The 26,411-nt window shown below is 36.2% G+C and overlaps 1 protein-coding gene across 3 annotated transcripts in view; it reads right to left on the bottom strand.

Annotated features, from left to right (window-relative positions):
* The window catches only part of PPP4R4 (protein phosphatase 4 regulatory subunit 4), a 101,603-nt gene that overhangs the window by 21,315 nt on the left and 53,877 nt on the right, over window positions 1-26,411 (bottom strand). For all 3 annotated transcript variants that reach the window (XM_046647654.1, XM_046647656.1, XM_046647655.1), the window contains 13 exons: window positions 25,780-25,927; window positions 24,940-25,013; window positions 22,789-22,895; window positions 22,253-22,360; window positions 17,029-17,150; window positions 14,363-14,485; window positions 12,914-13,083; window positions 12,456-12,575; window positions 9,822-9,899; window positions 8,892-8,975; window positions 8,131-8,313; window positions 3,533-3,638; window positions 1,540-1,687 (listed from right to left, as the gene is read on the bottom strand). In XM_046647654.1, the coding sequence (XP_046503610.1) occupies window positions 1,540-1,687; window positions 3,533-3,638; window positions 8,131-8,313; window positions 8,892-8,975; window positions 9,822-9,899; window positions 12,456-12,575; window positions 12,914-13,083; window positions 14,363-14,485; window positions 17,029-17,150; window positions 22,253-22,360; window positions 22,789-22,895; window positions 24,940-25,013; window positions 25,780-25,927 (1,571 nt within the window). The remainder of the gene's footprint in view (window positions 1-1,539; window positions 1,688-3,532; window positions 3,639-8,130; window positions 8,314-8,891; window positions 8,976-9,821; window positions 9,900-12,455; window positions 12,576-12,913; window positions 13,084-14,362; window positions 14,486-17,028; window positions 17,151-22,252; window positions 22,361-22,788; window positions 22,896-24,939; window positions 25,014-25,779; window positions 25,928-26,411) is intronic.

Raw genomic sequence — 26,411 nt, 5'->3', positions numbered from 1 at the left:
AGAGCGATATTCAATTAATCTTCACTTGGTTTTTTAATTGGCAGGTTGCTTTCTCTTAGAGTCAACGCTATGCTATTAGTCACACTGACCTGAGTAGAAATGATTTCATTTCCTCCCAAATAATTCTTGTCAACTGCTTGGTAAGTGATAATTCATCACATTGAAAGCTGCTTTTCTAGAATCACAACTTCGGATTTTCAAAATGTTTAACAATGTGGTTGGATCTATTCGTTATTTAGCAAAAGCTAAATGCTAAAGAATCATCAACAGGTTCTTTAAATTTACTTTAATCTCAAGTCAAGGAAACCTCACCTCTCACATAGCACAGATAAGATGCACAAAATACTGAAGCCAATGCAGTTATGCTTCCTGTATTTTCTCTCTAAAAGCACAAAACAAAAACCACTCTCTACATTTGTTTCCCTTAAATAATGCTTGCAAAATTCTCAGGCTGAACTTTTCACATCTTTTGACAATTTTTCTTGGTGTATTTTCTCTCAACAGCAACACTATCAGTCTATGCTTACTGCCTGGCCAATTCTTCCTGTTAAAAAGTATTCAATGTGTCACAGATTGCCTACAATTCATGTCAGTTGTTTAGAAAAGATGCACACATGTCACCCAGCATAAAACTAGGTGTGGCTAGCACGTGCAAACCCAGCAGGGAGCTCTGGAGCCTGTTTAGGAAGTCTTGGCCCGATGACTGTGGCTGTGTCTCTCTTCTACGGATCTGAGTTCCTCAATTTCACAGCAGACACACAGAGTAGAGAACACAGAAATCTAATGGCTGAGGGGTTAAAATTCTCTTCAACTCCTTATGCAATGGGCAAATAACTCAAGAAATGGTATGTGTGCACTGAATGTCACTGAATTGTACTCTTAAAAATGGCTAAAAGGGTAAATTTTATGTTATGTATATTTACCACAATTTTTCCAAAAAAAAGTAATATGCTTATTTGGGGAGGAAACAAAGGCAAAATATATTTATTCTTTTTTTCAATTTCCAAGCAAGCCGTTTTCAAGTCTGTTTCATCTAACTTCACAGTTAATTTATCAACTCCAACTAACATTTACTGGATTTCAAAAATGTGAGACAGCTGAACACAGGTAAAAAGAGACGAAAAAGACTCCGAAGCAGCCCTACTTCTCTGAATAAATAGGCCTCTAAAAATGGACAGATCTTCTCCAAGCCAACTTTGAACTACTTTTTCTTTAGTGTTTGAAGAGAGATAAATTAATAACATCTACTCAGTCTTCTCTTGACGTCGACGTGTGTATCCAGGTGGCGAGAGAAGCCTGCCCGGCTGGCACTGACGACAGCTCTGTCAACCCGGTAAACAAACGGCCTGAGACAGTGTTAAAAGATTACGCTTCCAAGTCCTATTAATGCTCATCAATTAAGACTCGTAAGAATTCCAAAGCAAGTATAAGTTCTTCACTTAGTTTTTTTAACTAAGAAAAAGAGTTTGCATATATTCATTAGAGCAGATACATAAAAAATACAATTTTTTCAAGTATTTTCTTGGACTGGTACCATACCTCACATTTGCCACTGGATCATGTGTCAGTTCGATAACAGGCAGAAAGAAATATTTACAGAAAAATGATTTGGAAAAGATCTCTATAATACATTCACAGGTATCCAAAAATCGAAGTCTATTCCAGTAACTTTTTCCTTGGCCCAGTTCTAGAAACAACAAAAAAATTATAAGTTTAATTTTTCCTACATGAAATTACATGTGACAAAATCAGACGCACAAAATCCAGGACAAGTTTCTTTATACCCACAATTTGTTTAGCAAATACAAGAGATAAAAGAAAAAGCTTACATAACCCAAATTTGTAGACACCCAAATTACTGAAATTACTCAAAAAACAGAAAAAGTTGTATTAAACAATGCATTCAATTCCATAAGCACTTATTAAATACTGAACGACTATTTTTGATCATCCACTATGTGCTAAGTACTTTCCACATATTATCTTATTTAATCCTGAAAAGCACTCCAATGGGACACGCACATACTTATGCCTCAGAAGAGATAAAGATACTGAGATTCAGAGAAGTTAAAGTCACAGGGCTGGTAGGTGCAGAGCTAGAATTCAAACACAGGTCTGTACGACTTCACAATCTTTTAACAATCAAATTGTTTTCTTCCTCTCAGTTCCTTAAAAAATCTTTGAAGTGGATAAAGTCATATGTGAACAGAGTATTATGGACAATAATTCAGATCAATATTTAAAGGATAATTTTCTCCTTTATTACATAAATATCTAAAAGCAAAAATTCTTAATATTTAAAAGCAAATAGAATCTCCTTTCAAAATAACCTATTCTAAACATTAGGTCCTACCACCAAAAAATGAAAACTGAATTAAAATAGACTGAAAAAAGAAAGATTAAAGTATACTGAACATAATTTTTCTTAAATGGAATTTTATGTACTCTTAATTTTTAAAAAGTGGCAATCCACACTTAAAATGGTAAACTCCAATAACTAGAAAATTCCACTACCTACCTATGCCAGATAATAGTTTAGCAAAAGCATTAAGACAGTATGGTCAAAGCAAGCAGACAATAATTAACAAATTCGCTAAGTATATATAGGTGTGTGCCACTATTTCTAGAATTAACACTTTAATTAAAGGTTTTTGCCTTTTTTAAAAACATGTTCTCATATTTATTTCATTTATTTTATTTATTTGTTGTTGTTGTCGAGGAAGATTGGCCCTGAGCTAACATCTGTTGCCAATCCTCCTCTTTTTGCCTGAGGAAGACTGGCCCTGAGCTAACATCTATTGCCAATCTTCCTCTTTTTGCTTCAGGAAGATTTGTCCTGAGCTAACATCTGTGCCAATCTTCCTCTATTTTGTATGTGGGACGCCACAACAGCATGGCAGCCAATGAGTAACGTAGGTCTGCGCCCAGGATCCGAACCCATGGACCCAGGCTGCCGAAGCAGAGTGCACTGAACTGAACCGCTATGCCCCAGGGCCGGCCTCAGGTTTTTGCCTTGATTTTAGCTCTTAGTAAATTAAAATAAACTTGCATTTGTTAACTGGCTCAATTTTTTTAAGACATCATAAACCACCTGGGCTCACCAGATTCACATTCAAGTGTACTAACAACTCTATTCAAGAAAAAAAAAACCCTCATCCTGTCCAGGAACATAAAGTAAATGATTAGATTCATGGATCTTCTACTTATACTCTAGTTCCAAATTCCGTTTCATCAGGGTAGAAACTAGGCTTTCAACATAAGTATACATATTTAATTTCTCAAGTACACAAATTCACAAAACAAAGTCCAGAGTTGTTATTACTTTCATTCATCACAGATCTAATCCTGTCATAAAGGTTCCTAAAACAAACCAAAAAATCAACCTATAAAACACAAATACAAACATCCTCTAGATATTTATTAACAACAGCCTAATTGTTTGTGGCAAAATGATACATAATGTAAGTCAGATCTAAATAAGGCCAGTTTGTGCCCTTTTCTTCTTTCGAAATAAGAGACGACGATTACTTACGTTCAATTAATTTTTGAATGACCTCATGTCTCTGTTCTTGTTTACGATTATAACGTAGAAAAATGCATAGAGTTCGGGAAGCTGCCTTTTGGACAGGTAAGACATTCTTAAAAAAATAAGTAAGAAAGACAGTTAAACTAGTCTAATAGTATATATTCTAAATAATTTGGCCCCACAAATCAATTTTAAGTCATTGGCCAAAAGCAAGAGCAGTTTTGTCTCCCTCTCGTATCACTGTGCTTATATCCCTCTAGAAGCGTCTTCATAATTTAAGGTTAATATCACTCAGGCAAATCAATTAACACATCACATCACAAAGTTAATTTGGCACAGTCATTTCCGAATCATCCAGATTTGATTTGCTACTTGACTCTCATTTCCCTGCCACCTCATCTTAGTGACATTCTCCCCAAATACTCATTCCCTTAGCTGTTTCCTGGATATCGTCACTCATTTAATCAACACACATTTGCTAGAACATATCCTGTGTCAAGGACATCACCAAAAAGGTGCCACTTTTAAGATATAAATTTAGACATTCCACGATCAGGAATGGTCTTCAGTCCTTCTGGCTTACTTTTGCCTCTTCAACCTCAATGTCACTAACTGAGATCTCTGGTCCATGACAAAGAGAGAGCTTGGAATCCAAGGGACATCATGTCAATCACTCTTACCAATGTTTTAAACTCCTCTGTCCTTTGAATTTCTGGGCAGAACCTTAATTCTAAACTAATTCAACCATCCATCTGCACCTGGTTTGAGCTCAAACTATTTATCAGAGAAAAACCCCTTAACAAGTGTATTGTGTCCAGTGTAAATTTACATTCACCATCCTGACTTACATATAAATATCCTAATATTCAATCCTTGAAGATTCGGACTATTATAGTGGGGATCCTCGAAATTTAAGTAGAATACAACTTTACATTGCTGAGAGAGTGTTGCCTGCTATCTCATCCCATATTTTATATAAGCTATTTTTATTCTATTGGGTACTATTCTGTGTTTTTAATCTGTTAAATGTAAAAAGAGAATATTCACTATAAATTAGAAGGGAAAATTTAATCAATGTACATAAACAGAAATACCACCAGAATTAAGAAAAATGAATATTAGATAAATGAACTAAATAAAAGCATGTTACACTTTTCTTTCATTTTGTGTATACTAACAGAATTTCAAATGCATATATACTAGTCATATGAAAATATCTATATTTTGTACCTCATAGTATATTATATTATACAAGGTAAGTTATCTTTTGGACCAGAAATCAAAGATAAATTGTAATTGTACCAAAAGCATAAAAAGGCAGCTTGAAGTTGTGACAATTTAGCACACAAATAAAGACTGCAATTATTTGATTTGAATGATTAAAACATTACTTAACATTAAAAAAAGTGAGTCGAAAAAGAGAGAAAACCAAAACAAAATTCATTTACCACCACTGGAAGTGGCTACTGCACCAACTCCTAGCTCCGAAAACTGACAGAGGCAAAGAATTAAGAATTTATCCTGTCTTTACACTAGGAAGTGTATTTCAGGGTAATCAAATGGCCCAAGTAGATGAAGAAAAGCATTTCTTCACAGAAGAATGTCATCAAAAATGTAGAAGAAATGATAGAATTTTTTTAAATCACGCTTTGGCAAGTTCTAATGAAATAACTGGTTCAGGCAAGGATCATCAATGGATGCAAAAATGCACGGGTAAAAGGTTGATGGGAAACTGGTATTCAGTGTTGAAGTGTCAGCTTCAAATTACAACGCAGATCACAAGGGAGAAAACACAATTTTGCAGTGGACTAGTGGAGCCGTCACCACCTGCACAACCGCTCTTAGCTCACTTACAGAGAGACAACCATCCAGATACGACGCAACATGAAATACACAGCAGCATTTATGAAGTATTCTTGCCAAATGTTTAACCTACAACTCAGCAAGCCCCTCGATCTAACTTCCAGTTTACAAGAACTCTGGAGAATTGATGAACCAGTTAACACCATGAAACAGCAACCTGACAAATGCAGAGTTGAGATATTCCACAGGACAGCTGACCAGGTCTTTTCCAAAGTTCAACAGCATGAAAAGTGAGGAAAAGGGGAAGAGGGACCTACTGTGGATTAAAAGAGAATTAACAGATGTAACAATCAAAGGCAATGCATAGATCTTCATTGGATCCTATGCGGAATAAAACTATTGTAAAATACATTTGGGGGATAACTAGTAAAATTTTAATATGGACTGGATATGAAATGGAATTAAACAATAGTTATTCCTTTTGTTAAAAGTAAAACTAGTGTGATTATATAGAAGAATGTCCTCTTTTAGAGATGAATATTGAAATTTTTAGAGATGAAATATATTGACATCTACAATTTAAAATTCTTCAGCCCAATGAAATAGAAAAAACAAATATGGGAAAACGTTAACAATCGTTATATCTAGGTGATTGGTATATAAGAGTTCATTACAGTATTTTCTCTGCCTTTCAGTATCTCTAAAATTTTTTCACAACAAAAGTAGGGGAAAACAAGTTGGCTTATGTCATTCCTCTACTCAAAACCTTGCAAAGATTTCCCCTGTATCAGAGAATACAATCTAGATCCTACATCATGGCTTTCAAGCGCCAAGTGCTGTGGACCCAGCTACCTCTCTAGCCTCACCTCTCTCTACTACTCGCCACACTGGCTTCCTTACTGCTCTTCACACAACCAAGCATAGCCCATAACACACCTTTCACTCGCTATCCCCTTTGCCTGGACCACTTGTCCTTCAGATGTCCACGTGGTCACGCGCTTACTTTGTTCAAGCCTCTGCATGAAGCACACTTGATCAGAGAGGACTTTTTCCTGACCACGATATCCACAGCAGCATCCCACTACCCTCCATCACTCTCTTCACCTCGAAGCTGCTTCACTGGACTTCTCGGCCCCGACACACTACATACGTATGTGAGTGTTTACTGCCCGTCTCCAGCGAACGTAAGGTCCTCTGAGAAGACGCCCTCTGTCTCCTTCATTCACTATGGTATTCCTAGCATCCAGGACAACGCTTGGCACATAGTAAGTGCTCAGGAAATTTTGTTAAATGAATGAACGAATATTATAGCCATCAGGTATGGAACTAAGTATATAAATGTTTCTTTTCTCCAGAGAATGTTGAAACAGAATATACATGTCTTCTTTAATCACAGAAAATGTTCTATAATAATCATGTATCTCCTTCTGAGTGTGGAATTACCTCCTTGTAAAAGAAAACATAAAACAAATGTCTCAGGTTTAAAAGTATTTTGTTCACATCCTATGTTGTAAATCATTTCTCTTTCCTGATGAGACACCAAAAATAAGGAATAATGATCTATTCTCAGCTTTCTAAACACAAATATGCCTACTAAGTAGTGAGGTTGAGACAAACAATTAAGATCAAACTTCACAGCACTCATCACCACCTGTTAATGTATTTATTTTATTTTATTATTTATCACTTCCTACATCACCACCACTTTAGAACGTAAGCTCCATTAGAGTAGGATTCTGTCTGTCTTGTTCACTCCTATATCCCCAGCCCTTAGCACAGTGCCTGACACATAGTAGACACTCAAATAAGCAAGTGCCAAATAAAGTAATCAATAAATTCTGCTCAGTTTTATGTGACACTCCCTAGGCAGTACATTCACGCACTGTCCTCTGATAAGGACGTTATTGTTGTCAATATTACTTTTTAAGATTGTCCCTCTATACTGTAAACTTCAACCTCTAGGCTTTGCTTTGATATATGAAATAAACTTGTAGAGATGTTAGTTCATGAGATGTATACCTATTTTTTTTTTATTTAAGTTGTAAATGACACCAATAACGTCATTTTTTCTCTTTCTAATCTTTGAAGCTAAAACTGATTTTGGGCTTTTGAGATGGTTACTAGATTTCATTATCTCCCTTTTATTGAGAAGAATGAGAATTTAATAATCTTCTCTGGAAATTTCTGTGAAAAAGGGAGACAACTTACTCTATGGGAAGTTTGAGTACAACTTCCCACCCCACACTGGCCCCCTGCTTCTGACGCTAAGTTAAGGCCATCCATAGTAGGGCACCCAGATTTTGGTACAAACTTTCTCTGTGACACAGCCACTCTTTAGGTGCTATAAAAGAAAAAGGAACAAACTAATATTAAGGAGCTTAAAGGAGGCCTTGACAAAAGGGCATTGTTGAGGTAGCACTGAGGCCCAGATACGTAAAAGGTATACGTCAGGGCAGGAGGTACTCTGAGTGGGGACCACTGACCCTGCCAACCTTCCTCTGGAGAAGAATGTCCCAAGTCTGAAGTGAGTCTGTTTACCCTCTTCCTGGCAGTATATAAACACAGGGTACGCGAGGGTACCACCCGTTCACTCCTCTCTCCAGCTAGGCAGAAGATGACCAAAGCGGAGAAGCAAAGGCAAACCCGAGTTCCCTCCTCAGGGACCCGGGAAGAGAACTTCCCTCCAGGCACAACGGAACAAACTCAGCTTGTTGTACTATTTCAAGACTGTGAAGAATTTGCATATTCCAAAATCAGGTGCAAGTTCAAAAGAATAATAAGATAAAAAGCGTTGGGCTCACATTTGTCATCATGATTGTGAACATTCTTTGCAAGAAACGATAGTAAATCTGATCACTTGATATGACATGTGGCAGACAGGCATATTTCTGTAGGAGCTTCTCGTGAGTTCTCCATTTTAAGGAGGCTGCAGCTCGCTGCTCAGCGGCCGTGAGGGCTGGAATCAAGTCAGGAAGAGACAATAACTGGAAAGGAAAACACATCAAAAGAATCAACGATAATTAAATCAATCCAGTGCAGCATTCGGTCAAATCATTCAGCCTTACAACACTCTTGCTCGTTTCAGAACTTAGGAGGCATCTCAGTTGTCACAGGGAGATAATTACCTGGTGAAATCAAATACTTTAAAAAAATCCATTAGCAAAATTTATGGTTACTGGAAACAAAATTTTGAAATAGAGACTGGGACTCACAACCTTCCTAATTAAAGTAAAAGTTATTATATTTCACTGTCGGCAAACTTTGACCTTCTAAATTCCCACCCTTTTTGTCCTCACCAGTTGCTATTCTTGAAATAATAATTAATGCTAATAAAAACTGAAAATATGAATATAAACTCTAAGGACAATAAGTAAGAATCATGGTAATATAAGAATTGTGGAGGAAATTCAAGCTGCTCAAACTCCAACACACATTTACCGCTATGTGGCCAGCACTACTTCAAATGTTTTCCATGCACTCTTTCATGGATGCCTCACAACAACTCTGCAGAGTAAGGTAATGATTACGACATCCAGAAACTTTTTACATACACGGGATTTACCTTATTTTCTTGCACGCTGCTTTCTCCACCAGTAGACATAAGTTCCAGTATCTCTGGAAGATGATCTATAAGAGCATCCAGTACCTTTTAATAGAGATATTGATTACTCTTATGGTGATGATTACATTTTTCTAATCTTAAATTAGTTTACTTCACAGGTCAATTTCTACACAGAAATAGTGTTATTTACCAAATAACATTTTGGGGGTTTCTATTTTCTTACTTTGCCATCTTCTTGCTGGAAGGTCTTAGAAACATGATCAACTGCCTTGATTAAACTACCTTTGAAAAGGGATCAGTATATCTGCCTCGTGATACTGTTCAAACAGTCTAGATCTGAGGCGGCTCCTTCTACAACAACACGCTCAGAAACTGCCTCCCAACTTCTGAAAAGCAGCTGAAGTCAGCTGACACCCTCAGGGACGTCTAGATGTTGATGAGGTGAGCTTTGGCAAGCCAGTTAGCATTTAGGTGAACAGCATACACTAAACGCAGTATCAAAATAAGGTATTTCAAAGCCTTCACAAGTATACTCCCCAAACGATGCTAAGAGAAAAATATATATATAAAATGTGATACAACATACGATTACAATTGTGTAAAATAAAAACCTTTATATAGAAAAAACAGAAAATGAAAAATATAACAAAATAGTAACAGTGATTGGAAGTAAAAGTATTCTTCTGTCTGTCTATTTTCCGGCATTTCCAAAACTTTATCAAATAAATATACATATATTCTTTAAAACCTAATGCTTTTTAAACACCTTCCCAATTTCCAGTCTATGATACAGTGATACATTGACTTGAAGCCTCTGGGGCTCGTCAGATGAAAGAGTTTGTGCAATTGCCAAGAAGCAGGGGGGAAAAGGCACTAACATATTCAGACTTCACACAAAAGAAGTGAAACCCAAGAGTAAGAAGACATTACCTCTAGTGATTCGTCTTGTAACAACGTTATCAGTTCTTTGTGTATTAAATATACTCCAGAATTCAGAAGTTTAGACACCTAAAATGTAGCAATAAAGTCTCTCAGGTTTGAGACTACTAGACATACAAAGGTTATAACAGTAATCTTTAAAATACATCCCTGATACTTCTTCTAAAACGAGACTAAGTTACAACATAAGTATAAAATTGAATTTCTAGAAAAATTAATTGCATACATAACCAGCTTTTTAGTCTGCTTCATAACACACTGGAGTGTGTAGACATATGAGGGTGCAGAAGTGCACATATGGGGTGGGAAGTGCAGAAGAAGGGATTTATCAGTCATAACTTTCATATCACAAGCAATAATAAGCCCACGGATGCCCCTAGTTCACATTTTAAAGGCTTCGAGCAGCAAACAGCAAAAAAGGACGTCTTTCAGGACATCCCAGGCATATAAGCATTCATCGCAATTCAGAGCTTTCCAGAGAGGGCCAGCGCTGTGGAAGGTTTATACTGACACAGGGATAGAGAGGATTCCCACCCAAGCAAACATGGAAGACGTTCCCCATCAAAGACTCCAACCGACAGGAAAGGAGCTGGGAGAGTCCAGACTAATCCAGCTCCTCTGCGAACAGGGGATTCTTCCCTCCGGAAAGACACAATGGTAGATTCACCAGTTTCTAATTCACCCCCTGCTTTTTTTTTTTTAACATACTTTTTTTAATTTGAAAAAAGGGTTCCTGGATAAATAAAATGTTTTAAACATCTTTGTTCTACAGAGTTGTTTTGACTTGTTGAAAATATTTTCAAAATATTTTTCCGAAAAACAAAGTCAGAACATACTAAAGTAATTATCAAAATCTAGCAATAACACTGTTAGGAAAATTTAAATCCATCAGTGGATTTTCATAATTTAAAAGGGTAAACCTAGACTAACCATTCATTTTATGGAGTATCATTATCAGCCTACCTATATAGCATGATTGTCAGAAAATGGAAATTAGCCATCCAGTAAATGGCTTGATCAATGATTTCCAAACTCACTACTATCAATGAAATAGTTTTGTACACATATTTCAATATGTTCATTCTTATGATGCTAACATATTACGCCCACTATAAAACACAAATTAAAATGAAATATTAAATGGATGAGACAAAAGTAAACATAAATAGAAACTCTCTCATTTCATAAACATGGCATTCTCAGACTCTAATCTCATGCAACCATCTCTGGAGACCACTCATCTAGACAAATCCAAGCACACATGGTAACCAAGCCCACACACCCAGTTAACACATATTGAAGACGAATATTTCACTCGGCCAGCCAGTGCCCTCTGCGCCTTCTTCTCCTCCAAAAGCAAATTTCTATACACACATTTACAAAGATGACTTGACTATGCAACACTGGGATTATTTTAATTAATTTAAGTTAATTATCATAATTAACTTAAAGGGAATATTTCCTAGATTTTGCACAATGAACATTTATTTCATTCACACCAGAAAACAATGTTATTCAGGCGCCGGCCCCGTGGCCTAGTGGTTAAGTTCGCGTACTCCACTTCAGCAGCCCAGGGTTTCACCAGTTCGGATCCTGGGCGCGGACATGGCACCGCTCATGAGGCCATGCTGAGGTGGCGTCCCACATGCCACAGCTAGAAGAACCCACGACTAAAATATACAACTATGTACTGGGGGAATTGGGGAGAAAAAAGCAGGAAAAAAAAAAAAGAAGATTGGCAACAGTTGTTAGCTCAGGTGCCAATCTTTAAAAAAAAACAATGTTATTCAAAAGAGGCAAACACTATCACTCAATAGCCAAAAGAATCTTAAGTAACATGTATAACGATGTTATGGATATCCTGCACACTTTCAGCTAATCTAACAATGCTTTGATGTAGGAACACTGTGCAAGGAAGGGGATGAAATATGCTCATTGAGAAAAAGAACATTTATCATACTTCTTATAAAGAAAGGAAATACTTTATTATAAAGAAATTTTTATGTGACGGTTTTGAAGTGGACAAGTTCTAGTTTACACATTTTGCTGCAACTACAGCATACACACACTTTGCAGTCATTCAAGAAACACGCCCCCAATTTCACCAAGGGTTAAACAGTTAATTACTTTCACCACAAAACTTTAAATCCACTTTTGCTCTTACATTATGGAGAGTTGTTGTAACAGCTGACTCTAAAAGCTATGCTCATGAAACATGAGCTATTTAAATAATCTCTCTCTCAAATTTCCATTTGTTCTTAAGTTTAGGTGGAAAGTTCAACATGAAGATTATAAAGCATATAAAAACTGATTTTACTTCCAAATCTGCAACACCCACATCCACACCACAATGTCTGGCTTAAAGTATAGATATATTGGATGGATGGATTAATAAATGACAAACGAATATAATATATTTATGTATATGAATTCTGTAAACATTCTAAAAAGAGAATTATGGGAATTTTAAAATAAGATTTAGGATCAGAATATGAAAGACATATGGAACCCATATTTTATAATAAATCTGTAAACAGAAGTGTACAAAATATTTTAAAAAACCATCCAGTACACATAGGTCGAATTAACAACACATGTAAAGTGGTATCACTTCTTCAGACTTACTTCATAAAAGCAAATAGCGATAGTGTATCTGACTGGTACTTCAGGGTCATGACAAAGGCAGAAGAATGTAGAATAGAGTTCCATGTGGAAGTTTTTAGGATCAACGAAAACAATCATGGCCTGGTGGAGGTGGAAGGGAGAAGATGAATGTGAAGGAGAGAAAAACGTGGGTCAATACCTAAAATTATAATCACTTCAGATAAACTGAAATCACATCCTCTGAATCACAGTTCAGTTAGAAATCATATTTGAAAGATCCAAATGCATGCATATAATTCTGATTTATACACAGAGATAAATGTAAATTACACCAGTATTTACTTGGTACCCACTATTTATACCAAACATAATGCTCAGCAGCAAGCGTCGAATATGGCAATACTTCTTAATGCTATCTATTCGCATATTTTTAAGATATAATCAAAATGTTTAGTGGATACAAATACATAATTTATTACCGGAAAGTTATAAGCACAGTTCTTCCGTACTGAAATATATTTCTTCTCCTGCTCTAGGATTTGGGTTGGAATCTGGTTTTCATTATGTCCATTTTCTTGTTGCAAACCCAATGTACAAAGTTTCTTATAAAACTCCAAAAATCTCAAGTGTTGATCTGGAGTAAAAATTCCTAAAACAAATGTAAAACCTTTGCTCAACAGTTTAATTGAAAACCAAAATCAAAAAGAGAAGAGCAAAGTACAACACAAACATAATTGGAACCAAATATTTAAATAAATAGAGATCATAGATAAAAGTGACAAGGAGAAAAGAGTAACTATTATGAAGAAATCTAATGGGTCTATTCTTTTATGTTAATTTTAATAACATTTTAACTTTAATTTCAATAGTATAAACCATGCAATGCAGGAATTATGCCTGCATTAATTTCTGCAGCATGTATCATGCTGTAGACCACTAACAAGTCACTACAGTAACAATACTGTGGCCATTACTGCCGTTTACTTATGGTAAATATTCTAAAACTGCCTGCAGAAAAGGCATGCCTATGTGTCTGCAGAGAAGGAGCTTAAAAATTGAATCTGAAAGATGGCAAAGGAAATTCAAATTTTTTTTTTTTTGAGGAGGATTAGCCCTGAGCTAACTACTGCCAGTCCTCCTCTTTACGCTAAGGGAGCCTGGCCCTGAGCATCCGTGCCCATCTTCCTCTACTTTATATGTGGGACGCCTACCACAGCATGGCGTGCCAAGTGGTGCCATGTCTACACCCGGGATCCGAACCAGCGAACCCAGGGCAGCCAAGAAGCGGAACGTACGAACTTAACTGCTGCGCCACCGGGCCGGCCCCTCAAAATATTTTTGATCAACGGACTGTTTCCACATTCATTGACTATCTTAGGAAGCCAGGAACTCATCATGTATTGCAATACATTTTTTTAACCGGCCATTCAAAGTCTACAGTCCATATAAAAAATGTTTTACTATGCTAGATGGTTATAACTTAATTGATACTTACATTATTATCGTAAGCTAAGAACTGAGTAATATGTTCAAAATGCCAAGAGTTAGGGATATTATTCTACATTCTAAGCTGAACTTCTCACATGATATATTAATTATTCAACAAATGGCTAATAAAGGTATACTTACTATGCACCAACAGTTAACACATCCAAGCTTCTATTATCACATACCAACTAATACATAAATATAAAATATTCATAAACTTAAAGGGTTATGCCTATTTCACTGTCTCGTTCTTTCAAACAGATTCTACTAGTGAAAAACTCATTCCTAAATGTGTTCTAAATTATGCTAGCAAAATTCTAAGATCTCTTAAGATTTTAGACACAAGGATAGGTTTTACAACTGAAGAGCTGAAGTTTAGGGGTTAAGGCAGAAGAAAAAGGGAAAAACTATAACCTAGAAATTCTTAGGAAATATCATACCATATAGTCCATGGCATAGTTTTCCTAAATGGAAAGATAAGGAAATAAGAATTGATTCATCTGCTTTGAAAGATTTTTCACAAAATGATTTCACTAAGGGAAGTATAGTTTGACTTCTGTCATCTGGAAAACAAAACAAAATAAAACATACTTTAGAACGAGTTGCCCACACTGCATGTGTGGTAATTAATACAGAGACACAAATTGAGAAATAAAAATTACCAAATTAGCCACATAGTAATAGAAAATGCCTGAAAACAATGACGATGGAGGTGTGTGGTGAAGAAGGGGTGAGAGGAGAGTCGAAATTATCAAAAACTTTAAAGCCAGGCTGAGGGGTTTAGGCTTTATATCATGGGGAATAGAATGCTAAGAGTGGCTGCAAGTTAAAAAGCTAAGATGACTGAGGTTTTGAGACTGAACAACCAAAAGAATCCTAATACCACTAACATAAATAGATGAGTAGCAGAAGCAGGAAATCTTTCTTATTCTCTTCTGCATGCATCTCACACCGTGCTACAGCTTAAGCCCATTTTATCATTTCACTGTTGATAGAAATTGTTAGCTTACAGTATGTTCTGTATATGGAAATTCCTCACTTTTATTTCTTAAAAATAAACTTCCTTTAAAAATTTGTCTTTAAAAGTTGATTGATTTTTTGAGTATGTCTGCTTAGGCTGATGTATTAGCAATATTTAATTCTTGATTGTAAATACTCTCTAAATTTCCCATATTTCTCTTAAACTTTCAGAAATGAATCAGTGCTTTATTTGGGGTCTGACAATACTAAGTAAAGTGCTGTAACAAACAGGCTTATTAGTATATTGTTATTGCTGCTGTTATCATCACATTTCAGTACCACATCTGCTGTTTTAACTAGATGTTCACTCGACATTTATTGAACTTCTTACAGAACAAGCATTATATTAAGTAGAAGCAGAAAGACAAATGAGAAATGGTCTCTGAACTTGAGAAACTCAGACCAGCAAAGAAGCCAGCCACAATAAATACCATAAGACAACGTGACCACTATTTTAAGAGTTGGTATAAGACAAGGGTCTGCAAACTATTTTTGTAAATGTTCCAGGCTTTGCAGTTTATCTGTCGCAACTACTCTGTCACTGTAGTCCAAAAACAGCTAGAGACAACACGTAAACAAGTGGGCAGGGCTACGTCCCAGTAAGCTTTATTTACAAAAACACGTGGCAGTGGGACTTGGCCCATAGGCCATAGTTTGCCAACCCTGGTATAAGGGATTTGGAAAGATGTCGTGGAGGAAACCGTACTTGAACTGGGCACTGAAGGGGAAGCTGGCTAGCATAAAAACAGAAGGAAGGGGGAAAAAATAGGGAGAGAAAACAGAATGTGGAAGGGCTAGAGGTATGAAAGAATTTGGTACGATAAGTAATGTCAGGTGCGGCTGGAGCACCAGACACCAGAGGAGTGGGAAAGAATGGAAGGAAATATAGCCACAGACACAGGTTAGGCCCCGATCTGTGATCCCCAACTGTGGGGCAGTGAAGGGGAAGAGATCAGAGATGACGACAAGGTTCCTAGTTTGGACGCCTGGGGATGCCCCATTATTTGGACGAGGAGAGTCATTCATTCATTCCTTCCTCACGTATCACAGCTTCTCCTCCTCTGGCTCATCTGATAGCCTAAATGACTGCTCCATAACATCCATCCATAACTACTGCCCACAGCACAATCATCTTTAAGAGGCTCTCCTAGTTCAGCTAAAATGTTAATCCAAGTAAACGTAATCCTGTAAGTACACAATAGAGTTTCGCACCTGAGTACCTGACATTTACCCTCCAAATTTCATCCTATCAAAATAGTAAATGTTTACTGACAATCTGACGTCCAGCAGAGGTCAAGAATGTAGTCACACGCTCGGGAAGGCAGCAAGTTGTCTTCGTGATTTGATTTGCGCAACACTAAGAGATGCCTCCTTATCCATTCCCACTCAAATACCCCATCCCAATTTCTCCTCCCATGGCCATGGGATTTCCAGCATTAAAATATTAGGGAGAGGAAGTTAATTTCGACTTTGTTTCAGTCAAGATCTGTCTTAGGGTCAATTAGTTGAGTAAGTTAAAGGCTAATTACCCAGTCAAATCCTTAGGCCTACCCACAAGTCAGTTAAATGTCGACGAGAGAAAAGGGAAAGGTGTGGAATACATAGCAACACTGGGGACATGAGCGTAGAAGTGGCAGCAGAGAAGGCACCAAAAGAGAAAAGACCAGAAAAAGAAAGAGCAGAAGGGAGGCTCGACATTCATCATAAAACTTAACATAAGAAATTCTGTTGTCCATCTACGTTTTTTTGTTGTTGTTGTTTTTTGAGGAAGATTAGCCCTGAGCTCACTGCTGCCAATCCTCCTCTTTTTGCTGAGGAAGACTGGCCCTGAGCTAACATCCGTGGCCATCTTCCTCTACTTTATATGTGGGACGCCTACCACAGCATGGCTTGCCAAGCAGTGCCACGTCCGCACCCAGGATCCGAACCAGCAAACCCTGGGCCACGGAAGCAGAACATGTGCACTTAGCCGCTGTGCCACCGGGCCGGCTCCTGTTCTGCATCTACCTTTACTCCTTATTAGTGATAGAAATTATATGGGAAAACCTTGCTTTCAGAGCAAAAATGTGTCCACAAGAAGACTTACCTGTATCAAATATGTCAAGCAGATTAACCAAAGTTTCAAAAGCTGCAAGCCGCACACTGCTGCCCTCATCCCTAGAGAGTTCTATTAATTCAGGGAGCACCACACTTTTTGTAAGTTCTGTCCTGCACAATAAGCAATAGAAGAAAATAAATCAAATCAATACATTCGTAGCAAGACCTTACTAAGAGCAAGTCACTGAGCTAGTTGCTGTATAAAACAGGAAAAATCATAAAGATATGGCTCCTGCTCTCCAGAAGCTGGTAGTCTGATTGGGAAAGCAAGATATAAATGTAAGAAACATTAATAGTCATTGCATAATTACTTAAATCAATTCAAGTTCCCCAGCACAATATTATCACCTATAGAAATCTTAATGACTGGTTCATATTAAACTTCATTAATTATAATATAGCTTTCCATTTTAAGCAACTTCAACAAATGATCTAAACAAATTAGAAAAACTTATTAGTAGTACTTACAGAAACTCAAACAAAATCTTTTTACCTAGATTTTGGGGGACAAATTATTTTTTCATTTACCTAAAACATGACATTACTAACTTATATATAGAAGAATGATATATGACACTAGATGCTCCCTCTAAAAGAACAAAACACAATATAAATGCTTTTAGAGGATATAGAATATTTATAATAGAATCACAAATGCATTATTCAATACTTTGTTTTTGCTTATTCACCACGATAAGATGTCATCACAATGACACACACTCTCATAAAGGGGAGGCTTATGATATGGCCAGCTTTCTTAGGTACAAGATGGAAAATGGCATGAATTATAATTTGATAGAGTTCAAGAAAGTCAATAAGAGCTGAAGAAAATCTAAAAAGTTCAGGACAGAGTGCAAAGACTCTAAGACAATGCTGTCAAGCACCCATCTGCTATGATGGAAATATTTATAATCTGTACTGTCTAATAAGGTAGCCACATGTATCTAACGAGCATTTAAAATGAGGTCAGTACAACTGAGGAACTGAAGTTTTAATTTTATTTCATTTTACTTAATTGTAATTTAAAAAGCCACACATGGCTAGTGCCTACCATACTGGACAGTACAGGTCTAAAACAAGGACATGAGCAACTGGAGGGTCAAAAATTGTAAGAAATTAATCTAGATCATACAGATACAGATATGCTGGCATTATCAGTAGTTCACAAACATTCATCAAATACAGGAAACAGAAAGGGGAGGTGGAGTAACAGACGAGAGAATTCACTCTGGCCCAACAACGCAGATTTATCATTAACTTTTACAATTTCAAGGCAGAAGTAGTATTTCACTATTGTTTTTCAATACGTGTCGGTTCAAATGTACTGCTCTTTTCTTATCTGGATTGTTTATAAAAGTTCTGCATTATTGAGTTGTAACAGATCTTTATATATTCTGGATACTAGCTTGATATATGTATTGTGAATAGTTTTCCATTCTGGGAATGGAAAACTTTCTGCTTTGTTAACATATGTTGTTCTGTTGACTTTTTGTTTTGAAGAGCAAAAGGTTTTTTTGATGAAGTCCAATTATCACAATTTTCTTTCATGGTTCATGATTTTTATCTAAATAATCCTTTCCTACCCCAAAGTTGCAAGATTTTCTTCTATATTTTCTTCAAGGAGCTTTATAGTTTCAGCTTTTACATTGAGGTCTCTGACAGATTTCAACTTAATCTTTCTATGGTGTGAGGTGAGAGTCCATCAATGTTCATTTTTTCTCTTATGAACATCCAGGTATCCCAGAACCATGTTTTGGGAAGACTTTTCCTTTCCTCATTGAATCACTCTGGCACTCTGCTGAAAATCAACTGGCCACATATGTCTGGGTCTGTTTCTGGACTCTCTCTTTCTGTTCCACGGATCTATACATCTATCTTTTCACCAACATTACGCGTACCTGATTACTGTAACTTTACTGTTAAGTCTTGAAAACAGGTAATATAAGGTCTTTGTAATTTTTTTTGGATTGTTTGGCTATTCTAAGTCATCTGTATTTCCACACAAATTTTAGAATCAGTTTTTCTACAAAACAGCCCCATTTTGGTGGAGATTGAATTGAACTGCTAGATCAATTTGTGGAGAAATGAGATTTTAACAACATTAATGGCATTGTCTTCTCATCCATGAATATAGTATTTATCTGTTTTTTTTAAATTTCTCTCAACACTGTTCTGTAGTTTTTCAGTGTAGAAGTCTTGCACATCTTTTGTTAAATTTATTATAAATGGAATTTTTAAATTTTCATTTCCTAAATATCTTCTGCTAGTATATAAAAACACAACGGATTTTTGTATATTAACCTTGTATCCTGCAATGTCCTTAAATGCATAAGTTTTAATAGTTATTTTCTAAATTACTGAGGATTTTCTTTGTAAACAGTGATGTCATCTACAAATAAAAATCATTTCACTTCTTCCTTTCAGATCTTTAGACTTTTTTGGTTTTGTTTTCTTGCCTTATTTCCATAGCTAGAACCTCCAGTACAGCGCTGAAAAGAAGTGATGGACACTATCCTTGCCCAGTTCTTACCTCAGGGGAAAGCACTCGATATCCACCATTAAGTACGACATTCGCTGTAGGTTTTCCATACATGCCCTGTACCAGATTAAGGAAGTTCCCTTCACCCCTAGCTTCCTGAGAGTTCTTATCATGAACAGACATCAAATTTTGTCAGATATTGTAATGGTGGGATTTTCAGGTTATCTTGTTTTCCACATTACCAGCATTAGAAGTTTGATCAACTTTTTCAAAAGTATGTTCTCCCTTTCCAATCTGAGTGCTGTATGCTCTTTCCCTCTAACACTGAAGGATCTTTTCGTAGATCCCATGTTTGCTTTTCTCTTTAGTCATCCCTGTACAAGGAGGGGTCTATTCAGCACAATTTTTTCCTATAATGAATGTGTATGACCTCGTCATAACACTATTCACTATTAATCTGATTATTCTAAGAATTGTCCTCTTTGATCCCAAGCTGGTGCACAATCCCTAGTTAGCTTTCCAGTGTTTTGCAGCTCTTCTTTCATATGGATATGCCAGCTTGAGAAGAATCTCTTAATTTTGCTTCCTGATCATTTTATTAATCACCTTACTAATGAATAATAGTGCTCATTTCTGGTTAAACCAAGGTGGTCAGTAATTCTTCCCCTGCCAGCAAATACAAAATTACAAACCCATGTCGGTACTGTTCTTGGATCTCTTCCCAGCACTTGTCGCTCCCAAATGCCTTAAACTTGACTCCCAGTGCAGGAGTGGGTGGTTGCTCTCTATCACATCAGCAGGAGTCTCTGAAGTTATCGCTTCCCAATTCCCTTCACCTAACTCAGGGCTTCATCTAAGCCTCCACTGCGGGAAATTCCTCTTGATGGCTATCAGATCTTAACAATCTTCCTACTTTCCAACGCTGAAAGAAAAAAGTATGCACCTCCCCTTGGTTTTATATATTTATCAAAGGGAGAGTAAAGAATATGAATCTTAGTTCTGATCTTAGTTAAGGAGCCCAGATCTGGGCAAGACTGAATTAACTATCCACAATCCACAATGATGCAGAGTCAGCCTAGCCTAAGAAGACCTATCAGAAAGAAGTTGGCTCTGAGATCAAAATTAGGGAATTGATTACTCTGATGAAGTTAAGCTTCCAACATAACACTTAGCTCTTACTCAGCAAGGGTGGACACAGGACAGAGGACACAATGCTACCTTGAATCTGTGTGACATTCTAAACCCTTCCTGAAGCCTTAAATATTGGCCCAGACTTTTTAAAAAATTAGCAATTGTAAAAATGGCAACAACCTGATTATCCTTGCTTGTAAAACAAAGAACCAGGTGAAATAAGTGCAACTTCTACTAAAAATGAGAGGTTCGAATGTTTTTTGTACCAATTTAGGATCCTTAAAAAAAAAAAAAATCTTATTTCCCAAGATGGTTTTTAGATAAAACTCCCTTTAATATCATACTTAGACCTTAACATGAGATCAGTTCTTATATGTGAAGGGAAGAGACTGCCTGCCCTATGCCTGTCCTTTCTGAGCTTCAGTACCCAAAGGGCAAGGAGAGCAACAAAGTAGATAGTGGAATCACGGAGTTGCAAAGGAAACAAAGACAAGACTTCCAGTTAGTAACTCTATCTGAAATGACCCAATAATACAACTGCCGGCCAAAAGAAATGCTTCAGCTAAAGCCCAAGTATGATTGATGCAGCAGTCTCCCCTTATCTGTGGAGGATACGCTCCAAGACCCCCAGTGGATGCCTGAAACAGCAGATAGTTCCAAACCCTTTATGTACTGTTTTTTGTTATACATACATATCTAATTTATAAATTAGGCACAGTAAGAAATTAACAACAAAAACTAATAATAAAGTTGGCATTAGGGCCGTTATTAAGTAAAATAAGGGTTGGGGCTGGCCCGGTGGCCAGGTGGTGAAGTTAGCACCCTCCACCTCGGCAGCCCAAGGTTTCGCCAGTTCGGATCCTGGGCGTGGACATGGCACCGCTTGTCAGGCCACGTTGAGGTGGCGTCCCACATGCCACAACTAGAAGGACCCACAACTAAAATATACAACTATGTACCAGGGGGCTTTGGGGAGAAAAATAAAAAATAAAATCTTAAAAAAAAAAGTAAAATAAGAGTTACTTGAACTCAAGCATTGTGATACCGAAACAGTCGATCTGATAACCCAAACAGCTACTAAGTGACTAACAAGCAGGTGGTATACACAGTGTGGATACACTGGACAAAGTGATGATTACACCCTGGGCAGAATAGAGCAGGACGGCACGAGATTTCACCATTTACTCAGAACGGCAGGAATTTAAAACTTACGAATTGTTTATTTCTGGAATTTTCCATTTAATATTTTTGGACCACAGTTGACTGCAGGTAACTGAAACCACATAAAGTGAAACCATGGATAAGCGGGGACTACTGTATTGGGACATTTTCCCTGCCTGGATCTAGGCATTTGGGATGATAACTAAGTAACTTAAGGTGACAAGGAAAGAAATTAACATTAATTGAATGCCTACCACTATGCTAAGCATCTTCACTTTTATCTCTTTTAATCCAGATACATCAGGAGGCACTTGCTGTTACGATCATTTTTAAACATGACATAAAATTTAGCCCTTCGGTAGCATGCTTTCATGGAAGAGGACACGCATGTCTGACAATACAGAAATAAGAATGTGACATAAGGAACTGAAAGTACACTTACCCAATGCCCTGAGCTATATTCTCTAACTGTCGACACATACAAGATCGAACTTCATATTCTACATCTTGACAGAGGGATTTTACCAGGGGAAGTATTTCTCTCTTAATGCTTAGAAGGGGAGGAAAGAAACATGCAAATGGATGAGTGTTTTAGAATAATTAATATTTTCAATTACCATCAAAATCTTAGCTTAGCTTAATAATAACATATACTTTAATACAAAGCTTTAGAGTCTACACTGTATTTTTACACGTTATTACATTTGGATGTTATCATCAGCTACTTGTACGTCACAGAGATGACGAAGATGGAAAATAGGAAAAAGCTAACCTTACTGATTTTGAAAAGCCATGAGCTCAAAAAGAAACAACTGTGAATACGTAGACTTCTTAGAATTCTATATTCTGTAAAGTTAAAACAGCTAAACTTGCATGCAGTATGGAATAAACAAACCTAATTGTTAATCGTACAGTCATTATATATTTTAAATCAATTTAATTGAAAAAAGTAGACAAAAATTATACATAAATACTCACGTATGGGCATCAAACTTGTTGGTCAATTTTCCCAAAATTTTACAACTAACTAAACGAGACTGGACTGTTTGGGAAAGCTGTGCCTTGGAAACAAGTGGATTCAAAATCTAAAGAGAAAAGGTTTAGATAACAAATTAACAAAACTTTACATATTCTTGCCACTCATGTCAGATATTTTCTTTAAAGAATATTTTAATGTACTAAATGTTTTTAAAGAACCTGAATTCTAATTTGCGGTGCATAGTTGCTTATAACCTGGATCACCCTGTTTGTCTTCTGGGTTATTAAGGTACAGATGATGATAAATTAAGTAATTAAAAACAGTCACAAAAAATTCAATTAAAGCTTATGGTGAATTCTGCAATGATCGGTATGCACATAAAGTATAAGTGTGAAATACACATTTTCAAAAGAAAAAAGCAAATTAAGTACCTGATACCCTGAAATTTATTTTTATTCCATATAGATTAATTTTTTTTATTTATCCTAAGGGGATGCAAAACATTATAGCTTCAAATAGAGTCTATTAAGTAATTCTGTCATTTGAATACAACAGCCCAAGTCTGATACTGAATTCTGTATATGCTGGACACTCAAAACCTCAACAGCATGATAGACTAAAGAACTATGAAGATCAGATTCTGATTCTGGTCCCAGCGCTTTAATTTGCCCAAGTAATCTTGCTATTTCTCATCCCGAGGTTTATCATCTACTTAAAGTGGAAGGTAGGGTATGCGGCAGTAAGATCCCTGCAAGTTCTCAATTCCACGACTCTAATAAAGGAGTCAACTGGTGTTTTTTCTCAACAAAGTAGCCAGAATTACTGAATGCATAATGATAAATATAACTTAAAAGTCAGAGATCTGATGTAAAATAAAAAGCTATTTAAAATCTTAAAAATTACATGTTAAATAATACATGGCATTCTAGAGTAAAAACTGCATTCTACTACATATCACTCTTCAAAAAATATAAATGACACATGTCAACATTACATTCAACATTTAAATATGTATAATCATCTAGATGTTGGGCATCAAGTATACAAACATCCTTATAACTGGGTAAATCTTCCCATTTTCAAGCAAGTATTTAGGCTTTGATACAGGATCATAAACTGTATGAGGACAAAGAAAGGACAAAGACTTTTCATGACATCCATAGAGGACATTGCATTCACAGACAACTGTTTTTTTCACCCATAACATATTTGAAAATAAATATATACAGGGATAATGTTCAAAGAATGAAAAACCATTTCACTAGAGAATGAAATTCTTTTCTAATTTTCCTATTCTCTCATCTTAATTTACCAAAACTTTTAGAGAAGGGTATTTGGAAAATACAAATTAAAATTAAAAAGCAAACAATAAATTGGGAAAAATACTTGCAACATAACAACAAAGGATTAACAACCTTGATAGATAAATAGCACATATAAATAATGATCAAACGATATGATCAGACAATTCCAAAAAGAGAAATGGAACTGATATAAATATATGAAAAAATATTCAACAGCATAATAATCAAAAAAATCCCAATTAAAACGTAATTCCACTTTTGGCCCACCAAATTAAATCGGAATGTTATTGCTGATGAAAGTCCAGGCAAACAGGCATTTTCATTTATTGCTAGTCAAGAGCCTTAGGAACATTAATGTCCTCTGACCCAGTAATTCCACTTTTTTGGAAGCTACAGTTAAGGAAATTATCTGAAAAACAGAAAAAGCTCTACAGAGATGTTCATTAATGCCTTGATAGTAAAATACTGAAAACAGGCTTCAATGTTTAATAAGTAGGTAAAATATTTTGTAGCTACGACCAAATAAGTTTAAAACACATAGGAAAATAATAAGTGAAAGACAACCGTCTATAAATTCAGTACAATCACTAATATGGCAAACAGTAGCCATATACACGGAAAAATCTGAACTGAAAATATATCAGAACATTAAAAGTGGTGAAGTACAGAACCATGGTTTTCTTCTTACTTTCTGTATTACTTAAATTTTCTATAATGAACATGTGTTGCTTTCAGAGTGGGGAAATAACTCTACTGTTTTTAAAAATACCATTTTTACCAAAAATAAAATCAAGAAGACCTTAGAGTGACTCACTTATTACTATCTACAAAAAAGAAAAGTATTACCTCATGTCTTAGGGTTTCTTTGGGCAATACTTCTATCACAGACAGAAGAGTCTCCAACCATGCGTTGCTGACACCTGATTGACACAGATAAAACATGCCAAATTAAATCTCACTCACAAATTTAGGTTCAATTCAGCCATTAATAGTCACTATAGTATTTAATGATAAAACGGGAATAATTATTTTTAATACTACTATAAGTTTCTCTATTTTTTATTTTAGTCAACATCTAGAAAACCTGTCTTTAAAAATAATACTGGAGGGGTGCTGGCCCAGTGGTATAGCAGTTAAGTTCGCACACTGCTTCAGCGGCCCAGGGTTCACCGGTTCAGATCCCGAGCACGGACCTATGCACCACTTATCAAGCCATGCTATGGTAGGCGTCCCACATACAAAGCAGAGGAAGATGGGCACGGATGTTAGTTCAGGGCCAATCTTCCTCAGCAAAAAAGAGGAGGATTGGTGGTGGATGTTAGCTCAGAGCTAATCTTCCTCAAAAGATAAACAAACAATAATATTGGGGAGATATCTTTAACCCAAAGTATGTGTTTTTTGCTGTACGATAATATTATTAACATAAATGTTGTAACATTTTTAAAAATCTAAGAAAAAAAGTATAAATCATAAGATGAACTAATAGGTCTTCAGCTTTCAAGCATACTAAATTTTGCAGGTTTCATAAGGAAACAGCCACGGCTACTTTTAGTCATACTAATGATCAACTCCTGGGCAGCGTGGCTTCATTCAGTTATCCTCATCAGGCTAACAAGTCAAAGGACATCATGGCCACATACAGGAAACAATCAATAAATACATAATTAAGCACGTGAGGCCCCTGACCTGTGTCCCTGTGCTCCAGATGTAACAGAATGACTTGGAGGAAAGAGTGGGCATACGTATGAATTGACACTGATTCTTCCTGTAGAACGGTCAAAAACGATGCCGCAGCCGTTAGCTGCATCTCCACTCCCGCAACATGTAGGACTTCCTGTATAATCAGAAAGAGTTTGCTATTACATAGACGCGTGATCAGAAATCATAATTTTTAAAAGTCCAAGTCATAGAACCCAAACAGTCGTATTTCACAAAATAACTATATATGACCTTTAAGGATATGTACTTCCTCTCATTACTTTAAGAAAACTATATTAATCTGCTCCTGATCGTTTAACTCATCAGACCACAGCAAGTTTAAATGTCTTAGAAATTTATAAAATAACATTCCATTGCTTTATTGAATGAAAATTATAGAAGTACATATATCTTTAAATAACAGGATAGGCATTTCTGACAGATTTCAATTTCTGTTCTATTTGCATTGTACAGTTTCCATCCTACCTCGAATAATAATGTCAAAGCTCAATCACATGTGTTTTCACTACCTGTATTTCTGCTTCAAAAAATAAACATTCTACTATAAGAAAGGAATACATTTAAGATTGTACAAACATATTTTCCCCTTTAAACAACAA

Source organism: Equus quagga, chromosome 20 (assembly GCF_021613505.1).
Source record: "Equus quagga isolate Etosha38 chromosome 20, UCLA_HA_Equagga_1.0, whole genome shotgun sequence".
Classification (NCBI taxonomy): Eukaryota; Metazoa; Chordata; class Mammalia; order Perissodactyla; family Equidae; genus Equus; species Equus quagga.
Note: the sequence above shows the minus strand (reverse complement) of the source record. Positions and strands in the feature narration are given on the sequence as shown.